This window comes from Rhinoraja longicauda, chromosome 35, assembly GCF_053455715.1.
Source record: "Rhinoraja longicauda isolate Sanriku21f chromosome 35, sRhiLon1.1, whole genome shotgun sequence".
Classification (NCBI taxonomy): Eukaryota; Metazoa; Chordata; class Chondrichthyes; order Rajiformes; family Arhynchobatidae; genus Rhinoraja; species Rhinoraja longicauda.
The window spans coordinates 20,305,574-20,322,687 of NC_135987.1; the positions used below are offsets into that span (position 1 = coordinate 20,305,574).

A 17,114-nucleotide genomic window follows, 5' to 3' on the forward strand; every position below is an offset into this window, starting at 1 on the left:
CACGAGTGCAGCGTGACCCAAGCTGTTTGTGGAGTCGAGGGTTAGGATTTTTGTCATAGTTTGGGTTGAATGGTTGAAAATGTTTGATGGAATTGTTGGCCCTTCCTGACCTTGGCCGTTCCTCTGTTCACAGGCACGAATGAACAGGCCATCATAGACGTCGTTGCCCAGCGGTCGAACAAGCAGAGGATGCAGATTGTCCTGTCCTTTAAAACCGCCTACGGGAAGGCAAGTACCTTAGTCCAGCATTGTGCGGGTACTACACACCTTGCTGAGTCTTTGCTCGCTCCTTACTAATATCAGGAGCAGGTCAAGTGTGTTTTATTGTCATATGTCCCAGGTAGAACAATCAAATTCTTTCTGAAACAACTGAATCTGTAAACTTCGTAGACACTAGAGGAATAGACAATAGGTGCAGGAATAGGCCATTTGGCCCTTCGAGCCAGCACCATCATTCAATGTGATCATGGCTGATCATTCTCAATCAGTACCCCATTCCTACCTTCTCCCCATACCCCCTGACTCCGCTATCATTAAGAGCTCTATCTAGCTCTCTCTTGAATGCATTCAGAGAATTGGCCTCCACTGCCTTCTGAGGCAGAGAATTCCACAGATTCACAACTCTCTGACTGAAAAAGTTTTTCCTCATCTCAGTTCTAAATGGCCTACCCCTTATTCTTAAACTGTGGCCCCTGGTTCTGGACTCCCCCAACATTGGGAACATGTTTCCTGCCTCTAACGTGTCCAACCCCTTAATAATCTTATATGGTTCGATAAGATCCCGTCTCATCCTTCTAAATTCCAGTGTATACAAGCCCAGTCGCTCCAGTCTTTCAACATATGACAGTCCCGCCATTCCGGGAATTAACCTAGTAAACCTACGCTGCGCGCCCTCAATAGCAAGAATAATCTCTAGAGAGAAGGAATGGGTGACGTTTCGGGTCGAGACCCTTCTTCAGACTGTCGGTAAACCCAGTACAGACGCTCCTCAACTTACGATGGGGTTACCTTCCGAGAAACGCATCGGAAACCGAAAATATGGAAATGCATTGAATACACGTGATCATGTGGCCAGAAGCGAGCAGCCGGTCGCTACCATTTGCACCTTCGCAAAGTCGAAATATCGTATGTTGAAGCATCGTAAGGCGGGGAGCACCTGTACTCTGTAAACATATTATAAACGAGGAAAACAAAGTTCAGGAGTTAGTGCATGCACATACGTACACATAAAAAAATAACAATACAATACAATACAATATATCTTTATTGTCATTGTACAGGGGTACAACGAGATTGGGAATGCGCCTCCCATACGATGCAATAATTTAATTAGCTAGTCAGTATTAATTTAAACAACCCAATGAAACAAATTGGAACAGTTTTAAAACAGAATAAAGTGCAAGTAGATCTGTGCCGGATCACTGTGCGATGTGACCATCCGGCTCAGCAGGACCGGTTCATAGCAGCTATGGCCCTGGGGATGAAGCTGTTCCTGAGTCTGGAGGTGCGGGCGTAGAAGGCCTTGTATCGTCTGCCCGATGGTAGAAGTTCGAACAGACTGTTGTAGGGCTGTGAAGAGTCTTTGTGGATGCTGGGGGCTTTTCTGAGGCATCGTGTGTTGTAGATGCCCTCCAAGGCTGGTAGCTGTGTAACCCAACAAAATATAATACAGTTCAGAGATCCCACTGTAGTTCCCACTGGGGTAGCCATCTTCAGTCCTGCATTGCATCTTCTCAAGTGGATGTTCTGTTCCCAAAAGAGAAACACAAGGAACAGTGTATACTGGTTTGCCATAAAAGATTCACAGTGCTGAAGTAACTCGGATGGTCAGGCAACATCTCTGGAGAACGTGGGTAGGTGATGTTTCTGGTCGGGACCCTTCTTCAGACTGGCCTCTGAATGCAAAAGCACCTCATTGCATCTGACGTGTGGATCTTTACATGAAGACCCAAGAAACTGTAGATGTTGGAATCTTGAGGAAAACACAGAGTGCTGGAGGAACTCAGTAGGTCAGGAGAGAATGGAGAGACAAACGTTTCAGATCAGACCTCTCTTCACGTAAAGGCCCATAAATGTCTCTACTTTCTTCAAAGATCTAAAAGCTTTGGTGTGTTGATGAATATTCTCTTGAACTTCTATAGGTGTGCAGTTGAGAGCGTGTTGAGTGGTTACATCACGGACTAGTTTGGTAATTTGAACGCCCTGGAATGAAGGCAATTACAAAACGTAGTGATCACTGCCCAGCCCATTGAGTGTACTCACCTCCCCAACATTGAACTGAATTGAATTGAATACTTTGCTGCCATGGGACATTTCACAGAGATTTTTTTTTGCTTGCATACACAAGGTATGCAAATAGTCGCTACATAAAGGGCACCTACAAGGTGACAGTGTACCCCCGCCCCAGATCCCCCTTTGTTCTCCCCCTCCCCCTCCACACAGCGTTCCCCCCACTCCGGGTCCTTTGTTCCTTCAACCGGCAGCGGCGTCCTCACTTCCGCCCGGTCCGGCCTCGCCATCATCGACCACCGCACCGGCCTCTCCGCTAACGGCGCTGGGTCCTCTCCGTGCCGCCGACCCACGCAGGCCCCAGCCGCGGGCTCCGCAGACCCAGGGGCCGATAGCTGCAGGCGGGCTTTGCCGGCCTGCCAGGCTCCGGCCCCAGCTTCTCAGCGGCACCACCGGAAGGCATCAAGGGATCCCCATCAAGGGATCCATAGCAGGCACTGCCTCAAAATGAAACCTGCCATCCACAAAGACTCACACCACCCTGGCCACACTCTTATTTCACTCCTACTGTTGGGAAGATGGTGAAGGAATCTGTCAACCATCCCATCAGGCTCTGGAACACTGTACAACTCTAACGATGACTAAACCTGTGGACATCTAGGGACTGTCTTTGGTTGCAATAAGGACTTTAGGTATTTTGGCACTGGTACTGTGCTTATTAATTTATTGCATTTCTGTTTCTTGCATTGATTGTGTGTACTGTGTTTACAGACTGTTATGCTGCAGCAAGTAGGAATTGTATTATTCCATTGTCGACAAGTGACAATGAAACGCTCTTGACCTGATGGCTGTGTTTGTGATCTTGCTATAACCTATAGAGTGTGTGACCTCTCTCCTCTCTCCTGCTGCAGGATTTGATTAAGGAGTTGAAGTCCGAGCTGTCGGGCAACTTTGAGAACGCTGTGCTGGCTCTGCTGAAACCAACCTTGCTCTTCGATGCCACCGAGCTGAAAGAAGCCATCAAGGTTGGTGAGCACAGAATGTGCAGGGAGGAACTGCAGAAGCTGGGTTACACCAAGGATAGACACACAGGGGCCGCAGTAACTCAGGCAGCATCTCTGGGGGGGAAACAATGAAGAAATGGGTGACGTTTCGGGTCGAGACCCTTCCTCGGGAGCTGGCCTGCAGACAGATGCCGATGCTCAACATAAAATCCTCCACAGCGGAACAGTGGCACAGTGGGTAGAGCCGCTGCCTCACAGCGCCAGAGACCGGGTTTGATCCTGACCTCGGCTGCTGTATGTGTGGAGTTTGCACGTTCTCCCTGTAACAGTGTGGGTTTCCTCCAGGTGCCCCGGTTTCCTCCCACATCCCAATGATGTGCGGGTTTGTAGTTTAATTGGCCCTCTGTAAAATTGGACCTAGTGTGTAGGGCGTGAATGAGAAAGTGGAATAATATAGAACTGGTGTGAACAGATGATCGATGGTCGGTGTGCTATTAATTGTGTTCTATCCAGTCAAAGGCTACACGTCAATGCAATCAAGCCGTATACAGATAAAAGGTACAACGATTAGTGCTAGACTTAGCAGTGAAGCCCGATAAAGTCGAATTAAAGATAGCTCGATTGATATAGATGGGAGGTCAGGACCGCACTCTAGCTGATGAGAGGATGGTTCAGTTGCCTGATAACAGCTGGGAAGAAACTCTCCCTGAATTTGGAAGTGCCGTTTTCAAAGGTCCGTACCCCTTGCCTGATGGGAGAGGGGAGAAGGGGGAGTGACCGGGGGTGAGACTGGTCCTTGATGATGCTGCTGGCCTTGCCGAGGCAGCGTGAGGTGTAGATGGAGTCAATGGAAGGGAGGTTGGTTTATGTGATGGTCTGGGCTGCGTCCACAACTCTCTGCAACTATATGTGAACTGGCACCTTATTTGTTTGGAAAAAAATCCCTGGATATCATAAACAATGTAATAATTAAAAATCCAACACGACAGAGCTAAGGCAACATGGTGTGCAGAAGGTCTAGAACTAGGGACCATCGGTTCTGGTGATTCTATTTTTAAACTTTGCTCTCTCAGTAATATTAAAAGTGGCATTCCATCATCCTCTCAATACTTAAAGGTTGCATTTTAATATTTACAAATCAGCCTTACATTTTTATTACTGTAGTGGGTGGAAAGGCAAGGCAGTATTAATGCACGTCCCTCTTTGTTCTTGGAGAGGTGATTGTAAGACAATATCACGAGCCAGGGAGCTCCAGAAGATAGATCAAGCAACAATGAAGGAGCGATGTTGCATTTTCAATTCAGATTATTGATTAGTTTAGGAAGGAACAGCACAAGCTGGTTTAATGATTCGTTTAATTTAGATTTTAGATTTTTTAGAGATACAGCGCAGAAACAGGCCCTTCGGCCCACCGGGTCCGCGCCGCCCAGCGATCCCCGCACATTAACACTATCCTACACCCACTAGGGACAATTTTTTTTTTTACATTTGCCCAGCCAATTAACCTACAAACCTGTACGTCTTTGGAGTGTGGAGTATTTAGTTTAGATACAGCGCGGAAACAGGCCCTTCGGCCCACCGAGTCCGCACCAACCAGCGATCCCCGCATATTAACACTATCCCACACACACTAGGCACAATTTACAATTATACCAAGCCAATTAACCTACAAACCTGCACTTCTAGAGTGTGGGAGGAAACCGAACATCTCTGAGAAAACCCACGCAGGTCACGGGGAGAACGTACAAACTCCGTACAGACGGCGCCCGTAGTCAGGATCGAACCCGGGTCTCTGGCGCTGTGAGGCTGCAACTCTACCACTGCGCCACCGTGTTGCGCACAATTGACGATTGATTTTGCAGTCTGTTTTTTCTGTAAGGGTAATTGCTGATACTCTTATTCTGCAGGGAGCCGGTACTGATGAGCAGTGTCTGATTGAGATCCTGTCTTCTCGCTCAAATGCTGATATCCATGAGATCTGCAAGTTGTACAAAGCAGGTGAGATGTGATCGGTGTTCTGCACAGTTACATATTATACACATACACAGCATGTCGGAGGTGTGGCTAAACAATACTAGCCTTTACTTGGATCATTGCTTGGATCCATGTCTCCTCTATTCACTGGAGCGCAGGAGGATGAGTGGAGTGTGGGCGGAAACCGGAGAACCCGGAGAAAACCCACACTCACGGGGTGAATGTACAAACTCCGTACTGACAGCACCCGTGATCGGGATCGAACCCGGGTCTCCGGTGCTGAAAGGCAGCAACTCTACCACTGCGCCGCCGTGCCGCCCTTAACAGGTTTACAGATGGCTGTGTTAGAATCAGTGGATGGTTTAGCCGCCATCTCGGTCATAAGCTCTTAGGTTTCAAGGAATCAAGGGAGATGGGGGGAAAAAGCAGGAACAGGGTACTGATTTTAGATGATCAGCCATGATCCTATTGAATGGCGGTGCTGGCACGAAGGGCCGAATGGCCTACACCTGCAGCTATTTTTCTATGTTTCTATAAAGAATAAAGGCACTGGTACAAATATCGAATGCTGAAGACCGTGATTGTTTTGCAGAATTTAAGAAGACTTTGGAGCAGGATATTAAGAGTGACACGTCTGGGCACTTTGAACGACTGCTGGTCTCCCTTATCCAGGTAACTGTGGCTCAGCGAGCATTCTGCTTTGGCTTCTCCATGTGTTCTTCCTTGAGGCTGATTTACACCATCAGCTTCTGTTTGAGAAAGCCTTGAACATTACAAGGCATGGATCTCAAGCTGACACCGGTCCAGGTTCTGGTTTATTATCGTCATGTGTACCTATCCATTCTGATCAGATCCTTTATCATATATCTGTCCACTGTAACTTGGCTCCATTGTCATCATGTATTGTCTTTCCGCTGACTAGTTAGGGCACAACAAAAGCATTTCACTGTACCTCGGTACACGTCAAAGATACTAGAGGAACAAGATGGACCACTCCGTTGAAATCGAGTATACTGAAGTGTAGTACGCAAAGGAGCCATTTTAGTAAGCAAAACCCGCCGTTCGCTCTGCCACTCGCAGTGTTTTGGGGGAACAGTATGTGTGATGATACCATTAAAATGCAGAATATATTTCATCTATCAATTCACAGATTTTTGTTATTTTTCTTTTTAAATGTTTCTGCAAGTTTCTGCCTACTAAAATGGCGCCGTGACATACTACGGTTTTTAGGTTCGAGTGGTCTATCTTGTTCCTCTAGTATCTTTGGTACACGTGGCAATAAACTAAACCAAACTGAACTGAGATGATACTGGACATAAATACAATCAGGCCAAACTCAAGTAGAATAGGTCCAGGGTGGAATCAGCATTAGAACTACCTGCTGACAGATGTTTACAGATGCACCATAGAAAGCTGACCGTTTGCATCACAGCTTGGTTGGAGAACAGACAGCTCTGCCCAAGACTGTAAGGAATTGTAGAGAGTTGTGGATGCAGCCCAGTCCATCACACAGACCAGACTCCCCACCATTGACCGGCACCTCCTCCAACCTCATCTATTGCATCCGCTACTCTAGATGTCAACTTATTTACATCGGCGAAACCAAGCGCAGGCTCAGCGATCGCTTCGCTGAACACCTGCGCTCGGTCCGCATTGACCAAACTGATCTCCCGGTGGCCGAGCACTTCAACTCCCCCTCCCATTCCCAGTCTGACCTTTCTGTCATGGGCCTCCTCCAGTGCCATAGTGAGGCCCACCGGCAATTGGAAGAACAGCACCTCATATTTCGCCTGGGCAGCTTGCAGCCCAGTGGTATGAACGTCGACTTCTCCAACTTTAGATAGTTCCTCTGTCCCTCTCTTCCCCTCCTCCTTCCCAGATCACCCTCTATCTTCCTGTCTCCACCTATATCCTTCCTTTGTCCCGCCCCCCTGACATCAGTCTGAAGAAGGGTCTCGACCCGAAAAGTCAACCATTCCTTCTCTCCCGAGATGCTGCCTGACCTGCTGAGTTACTCCAGCATTTTGTGAATAAATATCCCCACCATTGACTCCGTCCACACTTCACGTTGCCTCTGGAAAGCAGCCAACATAATCAGAGACTTGTCCCACCCCAGTCATCCCTTCTCCCTGCTCCTGTCCGGCAGAAGGTACAGAAGCTTGAAAGTGTGCACCACCAGACTCAGGAACAGCTTCCTCACCTCGGCCACCAGGCTTCTGAAGGGTCCTTCCGTAACTCGGGCCAATCCGATACTGTCCGGTGCTTCTCAATGTCTCTCGCTGGAGGTGTCTACTTCATGGGCACGAACCACACAAGTAACCACACTCATCCTTCTTTCCGTCTGATCTCCAGGGTAATCGAGATGAAAGCCAACAGGTGGACATGACGCTGGTTAAAAAGGACACGCAGGTAAGTCGATGTTTTCTGCAGGCCATCACTTTGCTAATTGTTGAGGACAATATTGTGATGTTCAGGGCAGCCTGAGGTTCTTCAGAAGGGTCCCGACCGGAAACGTCACCCATTCCTTCTCTCCAGAGATGCTGCCTGTCCCGCTGAGTTACTCCTGCTTTTTGTGTCTATCTTTGGTTTAAACCAGCATCTGCAGTTCCATCCTGCACAGTTCTTCAGATGCCTTATGTAGATCCATTTATGTGACGTTCAAAGACATTTAATCTCTTCCCGATGTCAGTCACCTCTTCAAAAATCCCGACCAGCTTTGTCCAGCATGACCTATTTTTACTAAATCCTTCACCCCGGCCCCTTCCACCCACATCCCTCCCTCTGGCTTTACATTTTACTCCTCTTTTTCTCTCCTTATCTGACACTCTTTAGTCTCCTCGGAAATGGCCTAATGTGTAAATCTGGAAACTGGCTTCTTTGCATTTTCCATTGACTTTACACTTTGGAGATAGGGCGTGGAAACAGGCCATTTGGCCCATCGAGTCCCCGCAGGCCAGCGATCACTAACACTGTCCTACACATGAGGGGGAATTTACAGAAGCCAATTAACCTACAAACCTGTACGTCTTTGGAGTGCGGGTGGAAACCAGGGCACTGGAGAAAACCCACGCGGTCACGGGGAGAACGTACAAACTCCGTGCAGACAGCACCCGCTGTCAGGATCAAATCTGGGTCTTTGGCGCTGTGAGGCACAGCTCTATCACTGCGCCACCAAGCCGCCATTGAACTCTTTAATATTGCGGCCAAGATAAGGCAGGTAAATATTTAGACTGAAGTGGGAGTGGTGCGTGACAGGGATTTGGAGTTGAAGAACAAGATCAGATTAGCCGGGATCTTGCTGATTGGCAGAGTAGGCTCAAGGGCCTTGTGGCTAATCCTGCTCCTATTTCTAGCACCAAATAAACTCTCGATAGAGAGAGAGAGAGAGAGAGAGAGAGAGAGAGAGAGAGAGAGAGAGAGAGATGCAAGCTTGTTAAAATATGATGGCCATTAACAGCCGATCATTGGTGGTATCCTGTAGCATTGCTGCAGGTAACGGGTGCAATGTTTCACGCCGATCGAGGCAAAAATAGCACAAGCCTGGGTTTTGGATTTGAACATAAAATATCCCTACTGCAGCGGGGAGACTTGTTTATCAGTGAATGCTTTGTAACTGGAGAGCTATTTGGAATGTTGCCAATGTGCTGTGCAGATATTTCTGGCTGTGATTACTGTATCGTCAAGCTTATTCTAATGCTTCAAAGTGCCGGAGTAACTCAGCAGGTCAGATAGAGTCTCTGGAGAACATGGATTGGTGACGTTTCAGGTTTTGTTAGTTTAGAGATACAGTGCGGAAACAGGCCCTTCGGCCCACCGAGTCCGCACCGCCCAGCGATCCCTGCACTTGAACACTATCCTACACACACTAGGGACAATTTGCATTTATACCAAGCCAATTAACCTACAAACCTGTACGTCTTTGGAGTGAGTGGGAGGAAACCGAAGATCTTGGAGAAAACACACGCAGGTCACGGGGAGAAGGTGCAAACTCCATACAGGCAGCACCCGTAGTCAGGATCGAACCTGTGAGGCAGCAATCCCACCACTGCCCCTTTGTCAGTGTCTGCAGTTTCTTGCGCCTGCATTCTAATGTTTGCTGGTTTTATTGCAAGGGTGAGGTTGTTTTTGTAATGAATGATTTACGTCAACTCTGAAATATCCAAGTCGTCTTAACTGTGCCTGACAGCATTACACTGCAATGCGCTGTTGCAGCTGTTCCTACTGACTGTGCACTGGTGACTGACAAGCTGGGGAACGCCTTCCGCCCCACATTGTTCAATGCAATCGTCAGTACAAAACAAACGGACATCTCCACAGAGATTTGTTCATCCAACTACATGAGAGTCTGGGCGGCACAGTGGCGCAGCGGTAGAGTTGCTGCCTCACAGCGCCAAAGATCTGGGTTCCATCCTGACTGCGGGTACCGTTTGTACGTTTGCCCCGTGACCTGCGTGGGTTTTCTCCGGGTGCTCCGGTTTCCTCCCACATTCCAAACTCTATGCCAGAAAGGATAACGGAAGTGTCAGAGACACTGAATGAAAGAATATTCAGTCATTGTCCCACTCCAGAGACTTCTTTGTCCCACTCCTGCTGACGTTTTAGTTTAGTTTAGTTTAATTTAGAGATACAGCGCGGAAACAAGCCCTTTCGGCCCACCGGGTCCGCGCCGACCAGCGATCCCCGCTCATTAACACTATCCTACACCCACTAGGGACATTTTTTTAAACATTTACCAAGCCAATTAACCTACAAACCTGCACGTCTTTGGAGTGTGGGAGGAAACCGAAGATCTCGGACAAAACCCACGCAGGTCACGGGGAGAACGTGCAAACTCTGTACAGTACAGCGCCCGTAGTCGGGATCGAACCCGGGTCTCTGGCACTGCGTTTGCTGTAAGGCAGCAACTCTACCGCTGCGCCACCGTGACCGCCGACATTTTAGTGCAGTACTGAGGGAGTGTGGGCTTGCTGGTCCCACTGTCTGTTGTGAGGTGAAACACTGCCCCACCTACCTCAGTGGGAGTAAAGAATTCCACAGCACCTTTTGGAACTGGAGCAGAGGCCACGATTTACCCAAGACTTGGCCGATATTTACCACGTTATTTAATTATTAGCACATTGCTCTTTGCTGGCTGCTACATTGCAGACATTTGCATTTTTGAAACGAAGCCCTTTCTTTCTTAATGAGGTCTCTGGCTTTCTGGAGCGCCAGCGAGCCTCTCTGTCTTGCGTCTGTGCACAGCCTTGAGGCGGGAAGTGTGCCAGAGAATGCTGGCAGTCACTAAGCCCAGAACACACCGCACTGCACTAAAGCCCTTAGCCCAGCCCCCACTGCTTGTTCTACGTCAGGGGAGATTGCTGCCTCCTCTAATGGACCCAGTTCAAAGTACACCCTTCGTTGTTTAAAACCGGGAGGGCTGCATTTTAAAACGCTGACCGTTCAGTTCACACAACCCCATGGTTTAGGTACGGAATGTCAATCTGAAAACCGTCACCCTAAATGTAAATCATAGCCACACCCCAAACAATCAAAGCCTTTTGCCTGGTGTTATTTATTTCTTAGCCAGTTTGAATGCATTTATTAATAAGTGGAAAATTCCATGAAATGCTCCAAGCTACACTGCATATTTTAAATACTTAACGTGTGTGTGTGTGCGTGTATGTTTTAAGGTAACTATTTCTTGCTGTGGTGTATAGAAATTAAAACAGTTCAGCATAGGAACAGGCCCATCCATCGGCCCACTATTTCCACAATGCCAAGTTAAGGTAATCTCCTCCGCTCACGTGATCCATATCCTGCCCCATTCCCTGCATATCCGTGTGCCTGTTCAAAAGCTTCTTAAATAGCACTATCTGCCTCTACCACCACTCCTGGCTGTGTGATCCTGGCACCCACCACCCAAAAAAAAGCTTTGCCCCGCATGGCACGGTGGAGCAGCGGTAGAGTTGTTGCCTCACAGCGCCGGAGACCCGGGTTCGATCCCGACTACGGGTGCTGTCTGTACGGAGTTTGTACGTTCTCCCCGTGACCTGCGTGGGTTTTCTCCGAGATCTTCGGTTTCCTCCCACACTCCAAAGACGTACTGGTTTGTAGGTTAATTGGCTTGTTGTAAAATGTATAAAGGTAAAATTGTCTCTAGTGTGTCTGCAGGATAGTGTTAGTGTGCTGGCCGGGAATGGCTGGTCCGTGCGGACTCGGTGGGCCGAAGGGCCTGTTTCTGAGCTGTGTCTCTAAACAAAACTAAACTAAACTAACATGGCTAACAACAAAATTACCCAATAAAGTGTTGATGCTTGTTTTCTGAACTCCATTTCCGTTTACAAGTTCACGTTATAGGAGTAGAATTAGGCCGTTCGGCCCATCGTGTCTACTCCGCCATTCAATCATGGCTGATCTCTGCCTCCTGATCCCATTTTCCTGCCTCCTGATCCCATATCCCTTGCCACCACCCGTTCTAATCAAGGATTTGCCCATCTGTTTAAACATGAAGTGATGAAGCTTAATTGGCTTATTGACATCAGTCTGAAGAAGGGTCTTGACCCGAAACGCCACCCATTCCTTCTCTCCTGAGATGCTGCCTGACCCGCTGAGTTACTCCAGCATTTAGTAATACCTTTAATTGTCTTATCGTTCCTTTCCCTCAGGACCTGTACAACGCTGGGGAGGGACGTATGGGAACGGATGAGTCGAAGTTTAATGCTATCCTGTGCGCAAGGAATCGACCCCATCTGAGAGCAGGTACTGGTTGGTCATCATCAACAGCAATGGCAATGACGGTCTTGTGAAACTCTTTGAAAGCCACAAAGTTAAAGAGTAGCTTGGTATACCATTGACAGAGTTATTCAGGCTTGGTCATGGCTCGTAGAATCAGAACGAAAACATAACACAAACAGTCTGGGCCAGTTAATGAACAGCTACCCGGCCTAACCCTACCTTTTCAACACGTGGTCCAGAGCTCTGTGAATCAGTTATTTGGGGCGGCACGGTGGCGCAGCGTTAGAACTGCTGCTTTACCGCGCCTGAGGCCCGGGTTCGATCCTGACTACGGGTGCTGTCTGTGCGGAGTTTGTACATTCTCCACGTGACCGTGTAGGTTTTCTCTGGGTGCTCCTGTTTCTTCCCACACTCCAAAGACGTGCAGGATTGAAGGATGTGAAAATGGGATAACATAGAACTAATGTACGTGATCGTGGGTCAGCATGAACTCAATGGGACGAAGGGCCTGTTTCTCCAGTGAGTGTGAACTATGACAAGAAAGTCTGTCTCGGAGTAACCTCCGCACTATCTCACTCACTCATTCTCACTCACACTTGGATTACCCAACTCTTGCACGTGAACGCTCACACTTGCACACACATCTTCGCAGTTGTCCAAGTACTGTACCATCACTTGCATGCACGCATACAAGCACTTGTACACATACTTTAGATTTTAACCTTTTAGACTTTACTTTAGACCTTTGAGATTAAGCATGCAAACAGACTCTTTGGACCACTGAATCTGCGCTGACCAGCGATTACCCAGTACACTAGCACTATCCTACACGCACTAGGAACAATTTACAGAAGCCAATTAACCTACAAACCTGTACGCCTTTGGATGAAACCGTAGCACCCGGAGAAAACCCACAAGGTTACAGGGAGTACGTATAGTCAATAGTCAAGTTTATTTGTCACTACACATAAATGTGCAGTGAAATGTAAGATTACCCACAGTCCAACAATAAGAGCAATAACAATAAGCAATAACACACACAATCATAAACCAACACCAAACAAAAAGAAACATCCATCACAGTGAGTCTCCTCCAGTCACCTCCTCACTGTGATGGAAGGCCACAATGTCTTTTCTCTTCCCCTGCCATACAAACTCCGTACAGACAGCACCCGTAGTTAGGATCGAACCCGGGTCTCTGGCGCTGTGAGGCAGCAACTCTACCACTGTGCTGCCCTACTTGCACATGCACTTTCACACACACACACGCGCGCAAGAACGCATGCAAGCACGCACATGCACTTGTACACATACTGTATGCATACCGGGATGCAGGTCTGCAGCAGTCACCTGCGGGTTACCTGGATCAGGGGGGCTCCAATACGTCCAGCTTGTGGACCGGACTTTGGACTTTTTCTTTGTCTTTGTAAACGGCGCCACAATATGGTGACTGTGCATCTGTGTGTTGTGCAAAATAATGTCACTGTGCTGGGCATACGTGACAATGAAGAACCATTGAGCCTTTGACCATGCACTTGCAAGCACACGAACATGCGTGCCTGCACACACACCATGCTTGCGTGCACACAGACACTTAGAGCACACACACCCACACTTGCGTGCACACACACACACTTGGAGCACACACACCCACGCTTGTGTGCACACACAGACACACTTGTGTGCACACACACCCACACTTGCCTTCACACACACCTACACCTGTGTGCACACACACCCACACTTGCGTGCACACACACACACACTTGGAGCACACACACCCACGCTTGTGTGCACACACAGACACACTTGTGTGCACACACACCCACACTTGTGTGCACACACAGACACACTTGCGTACACACACACCCACACTTGCGTGCACACACACTGACACACTTGTGCGTGCACACACACCGACACACTTGTGTGCACACACACCACGCTTGTGTGCACACACAGACACACTCACAACGGTCAGCAATTAAACCTAGAGCTTGCTCGGTTTGGAGAGCTCAGCACTTTCAATATAAACCCTTTAGGAAGCTTAAGACGGAGGTTGAAGTTCTTTAATGTAGTTTGAGAACATTCTGTGAATGAAATGCTTTTATTTGTCTTTCAGTTTTTGAGGAATATCGGCAGGTGTGTAAGTACGACATTGAGAAGACCATTGCCCGTGAGATGTCTGGTAACCTGGAGAGCGGCATGGTGGCAGTAGGTGAGGTATTCTCCCTCAGTGACCCACAGTATTCCCTTCTCTCACTCTCCTTGATACTGTTAGCTTGGGGGCGGACGGAGAGGACTTTCAATGACCTTGAGATAGGAAGGATGGAGGGATATGTATCACGTGCAGGCGGAGGAGATTGGCTTAGCTTGGCATGATGTTTGGCACAGACATTGTGGGCCGAGCGGCCTGTTCCTGTGCTGTACTGTGCTGTGTTCTTTTAGCTGAACCCGGCACGGGCGGCACGGTGGCGCAGCGGTAGAGTTGCTGCCTTACAGCGAATGCAGCGCCGGAGACTCAGGTTCGATCCTGACCACGGGCGTCGTCTGTACGGAGTTTGTACGTTCTCCCCGTGACCTGCGTGGGTTTTCTCCGAGATCTTCGGTTTCCTCCCACACTACAAAGACGTACAGGTATGGCGGTGCTTGGCTGGTCAGAGAAACCCACATTGGACGTGGAGAGACGGATTTTTAAATTTAGATGCAGCGCGGAAACAGGCCCTTCGGCCCACCGAGTCCGCGCCGGCCAGCGATCCCCGCACATTAACACTATCCTACACACACTAGGGACAATTTTTAATTGACTGGGTAAACTGTAAAAATTGTCCCTAGTGTGTGTAGGATAGTGTTAATGTGCGGGGATCGCTGGCCGGCGCGGACTCGGTGGGCCGAAGGGCCTGTTTCCGCGCTGCATCTAAATTAAAAAATCCGTCTCTCCACGTCCAATGTGGGTTTCTCTGACCAGCCAAGCACCGCCATCTGGTGGCAAAGCCCTTAAACTGCGGTGCTTTCCGCCAATGCAATCCAAGGGCGACACGGTGGCGCAGCGGTAGAGTTGCAGCCTTAAAGTGCTTTCAGCATTAGAGTCGCGGGTTCGATCCCGATTACGGGCGCTGTCTGTAAGCAGTGGGTGACCGCGTGGGTTTTCTCCAAGATCTTTGGTTTCCTCCCACATTCCAAAGACGTACAGGTTTGTAGGTCAATTGACTTGGTATGAATGTAAATTGTCCCTAGTGTGTGTAGGATAGTGTTAGTGCGCGGGGATCGCTGGTCGGTGCAGACTTGGTGGGCAGAAGGGCCAGTGTCCATGCTGTATACCTAAACGAAACTAAACTAAATCTCAGCGTTATGAAACAACTTGTCAGCCTGACGTTAGCTGAAGCCAAACTACAGGGTCTAGAAGTTCATAAACCTAATGCTGTCTAGGATTTTCTGTGTTCAGGAATGAACTCTTGTATTGTCTGAGACTTTACCAACGAAATTGAATATTCGGCAATTTTCGGCGTTCAAATCTATGGTACCTTTTCCAATGGATGCTGTGTGGGGCCAAATGTCCTTTTCACTCCACACATGCTGCCGAACCTGTTGGTTTCCTCCAGAAATTCTTTTTTGCATTTGTGTAAAAAGCTTGTTTCATGTCCGGATGTTTTCACCACTCTCAGGGGTTATGGGGAGAAGGCAGGAGAATGGGGTTCGGAGGGAGAGATAGACCAGCCATGATTGAATGGCGGAGTAGACTTGATGGGCCGAATGGCCTAATTCTGCTCCAATCACGTATGACCTAATTTTTGAAGTGGGCAGTGAATTATTATTGAGCGTCACAGTAGAGTTGCTGCCTCACAGCGCCAGAGACCCGGGTTCAATCCTGACTGTGGGTGCTGTCGGAGTTTGCACGTTCTCCACGTGAGTAGCACTGAGTGCACTTTTGTGTCATTCTGTCTGCAACCAACTGTGAAGACGGATGAAGACTTGTGTCCCCTGTTACTACCGTTCAGCACCAGTTGAAACCTTCAAACTTGGCCAATGATTCGCTTACCTCATTATTACATTGAGCCCGTCACCCTATGCTAAAGCCTTTAGGTATTCTCCACACCTTCTCAGAATAGCCCCTTGGTCTTTTCTACTTATCCTGCCAATGCTTTGGTCTGTAATCCATGAACTGTCAAAGGGATGTTGGCTACTTGTGAGTGTTATACCTTGCCGATGACTAATCTCGAACCTTCGCTAATGTTGCAGTGAAGTGCCTGAGAAGTATCCCAACATATTTCGCTGAGAGACTGTACAAGTCCATGAAGGTAAGATTCGACGGCTATTGCTGCTTGTGTTATGTTATCGTGTGGTCTTCACGGGAACCAGGTATCAGGGGGGGAGTACTTAGGCAATTAACAATGTAACACACCCTTAGGGCCGCACGGTGGCGCAGCGGTAGAGTTGCTGCCACACAGCGCCGGAGACCCGGGTTCGATCCCGACTACGGGTGCTGTCTGTACGGAATTTGTACGTTCTCCCCGTGACCTGCGTGGGTTTTCTCCCGAGTGCATCGGTTTCCTCCCACACTCCACAGACGTGCAGGTTTGTAGGTTAATTAGCTTTGGTGAAAATAGTAAATTGTCCCTGGTGTGGGTAGGATAGTGCTGGTGTGCGGGGATCGCTGGTCGGTGCGGACTCAGTGGGGCAAAGTGCTGGGGAGGCCAGGTTGCAGAATCTCATGTTGAAGTGTCGTGTTCTCCTCTGATCATCTGCAGGGTCTGGGCACAGATGACAAGACCTTGATTCGTGTCATGGTGTCTCGCTGCGAGGTTGACATGCTGGACATCAGGGCCGAATTCAAGAGGATGTACGGGAAGTCGCTGTACTCATTTATATCGGTAACTATGACTTTTCAGCTTTTAACGTGTGTCCAAAGGCCCAGGAAGGAATAGTTCAGTTTATTGTCACGTGGTCACTAGGTTCAGTGAAAAGATTTTGTTGCATGCTAACCAGTCAGCGGAAAGACAATATATGATTACAATCGAGCGGTAGAGTTGCTGCCTTACAGCACCAGAGACCCGGGTTCAATCCTGACTACGGGTGCTGGCTATATGCAGTGTCTCCATGACTGCCTGGGTTTTCTCCGAGATCTTCGGTTTCCTCCCACACTCCAAAGACGTGCAGGTTTGCAGGTGAGTTGGCTTGGTATAATTGGGAATT

The 17,114-nt window shown here is 48.6% G+C and overlaps 1 protein-coding gene across 2 annotated transcripts in view; it reads left to right on the plus strand.

Annotated features, from left to right (window-relative positions):
- The window catches only part of LOC144609913 (annexin A4-like), a 55,086-nt gene that overhangs the window by 36,524 nt on the left and 1,448 nt on the right, over window positions 1-17,114 (plus strand). For both annotated transcript variants that reach the window (XM_078428312.1, XM_078428313.1), the window contains 9 exons: window positions 134-228; window positions 3,141-3,254; window positions 5,141-5,231; window positions 5,800-5,879; window positions 7,560-7,616; window positions 11,852-11,945; window positions 14,044-14,139; window positions 16,161-16,219; window positions 16,670-16,792. In XM_078428312.1, coding sequence (XP_078284438.1) covers window positions 134-228; window positions 3,141-3,254; window positions 5,141-5,231; window positions 5,800-5,879; window positions 7,560-7,616; window positions 11,852-11,945; window positions 14,044-14,139; window positions 16,161-16,219; window positions 16,670-16,792 — 809 coding nt within the window. The remainder of the gene's footprint in view (window positions 1-133; window positions 229-3,140; window positions 3,255-5,140; window positions 5,232-5,799; window positions 5,880-7,559; window positions 7,617-11,851; window positions 11,946-14,043; window positions 14,140-16,160; window positions 16,220-16,669; window positions 16,793-17,114) is intronic.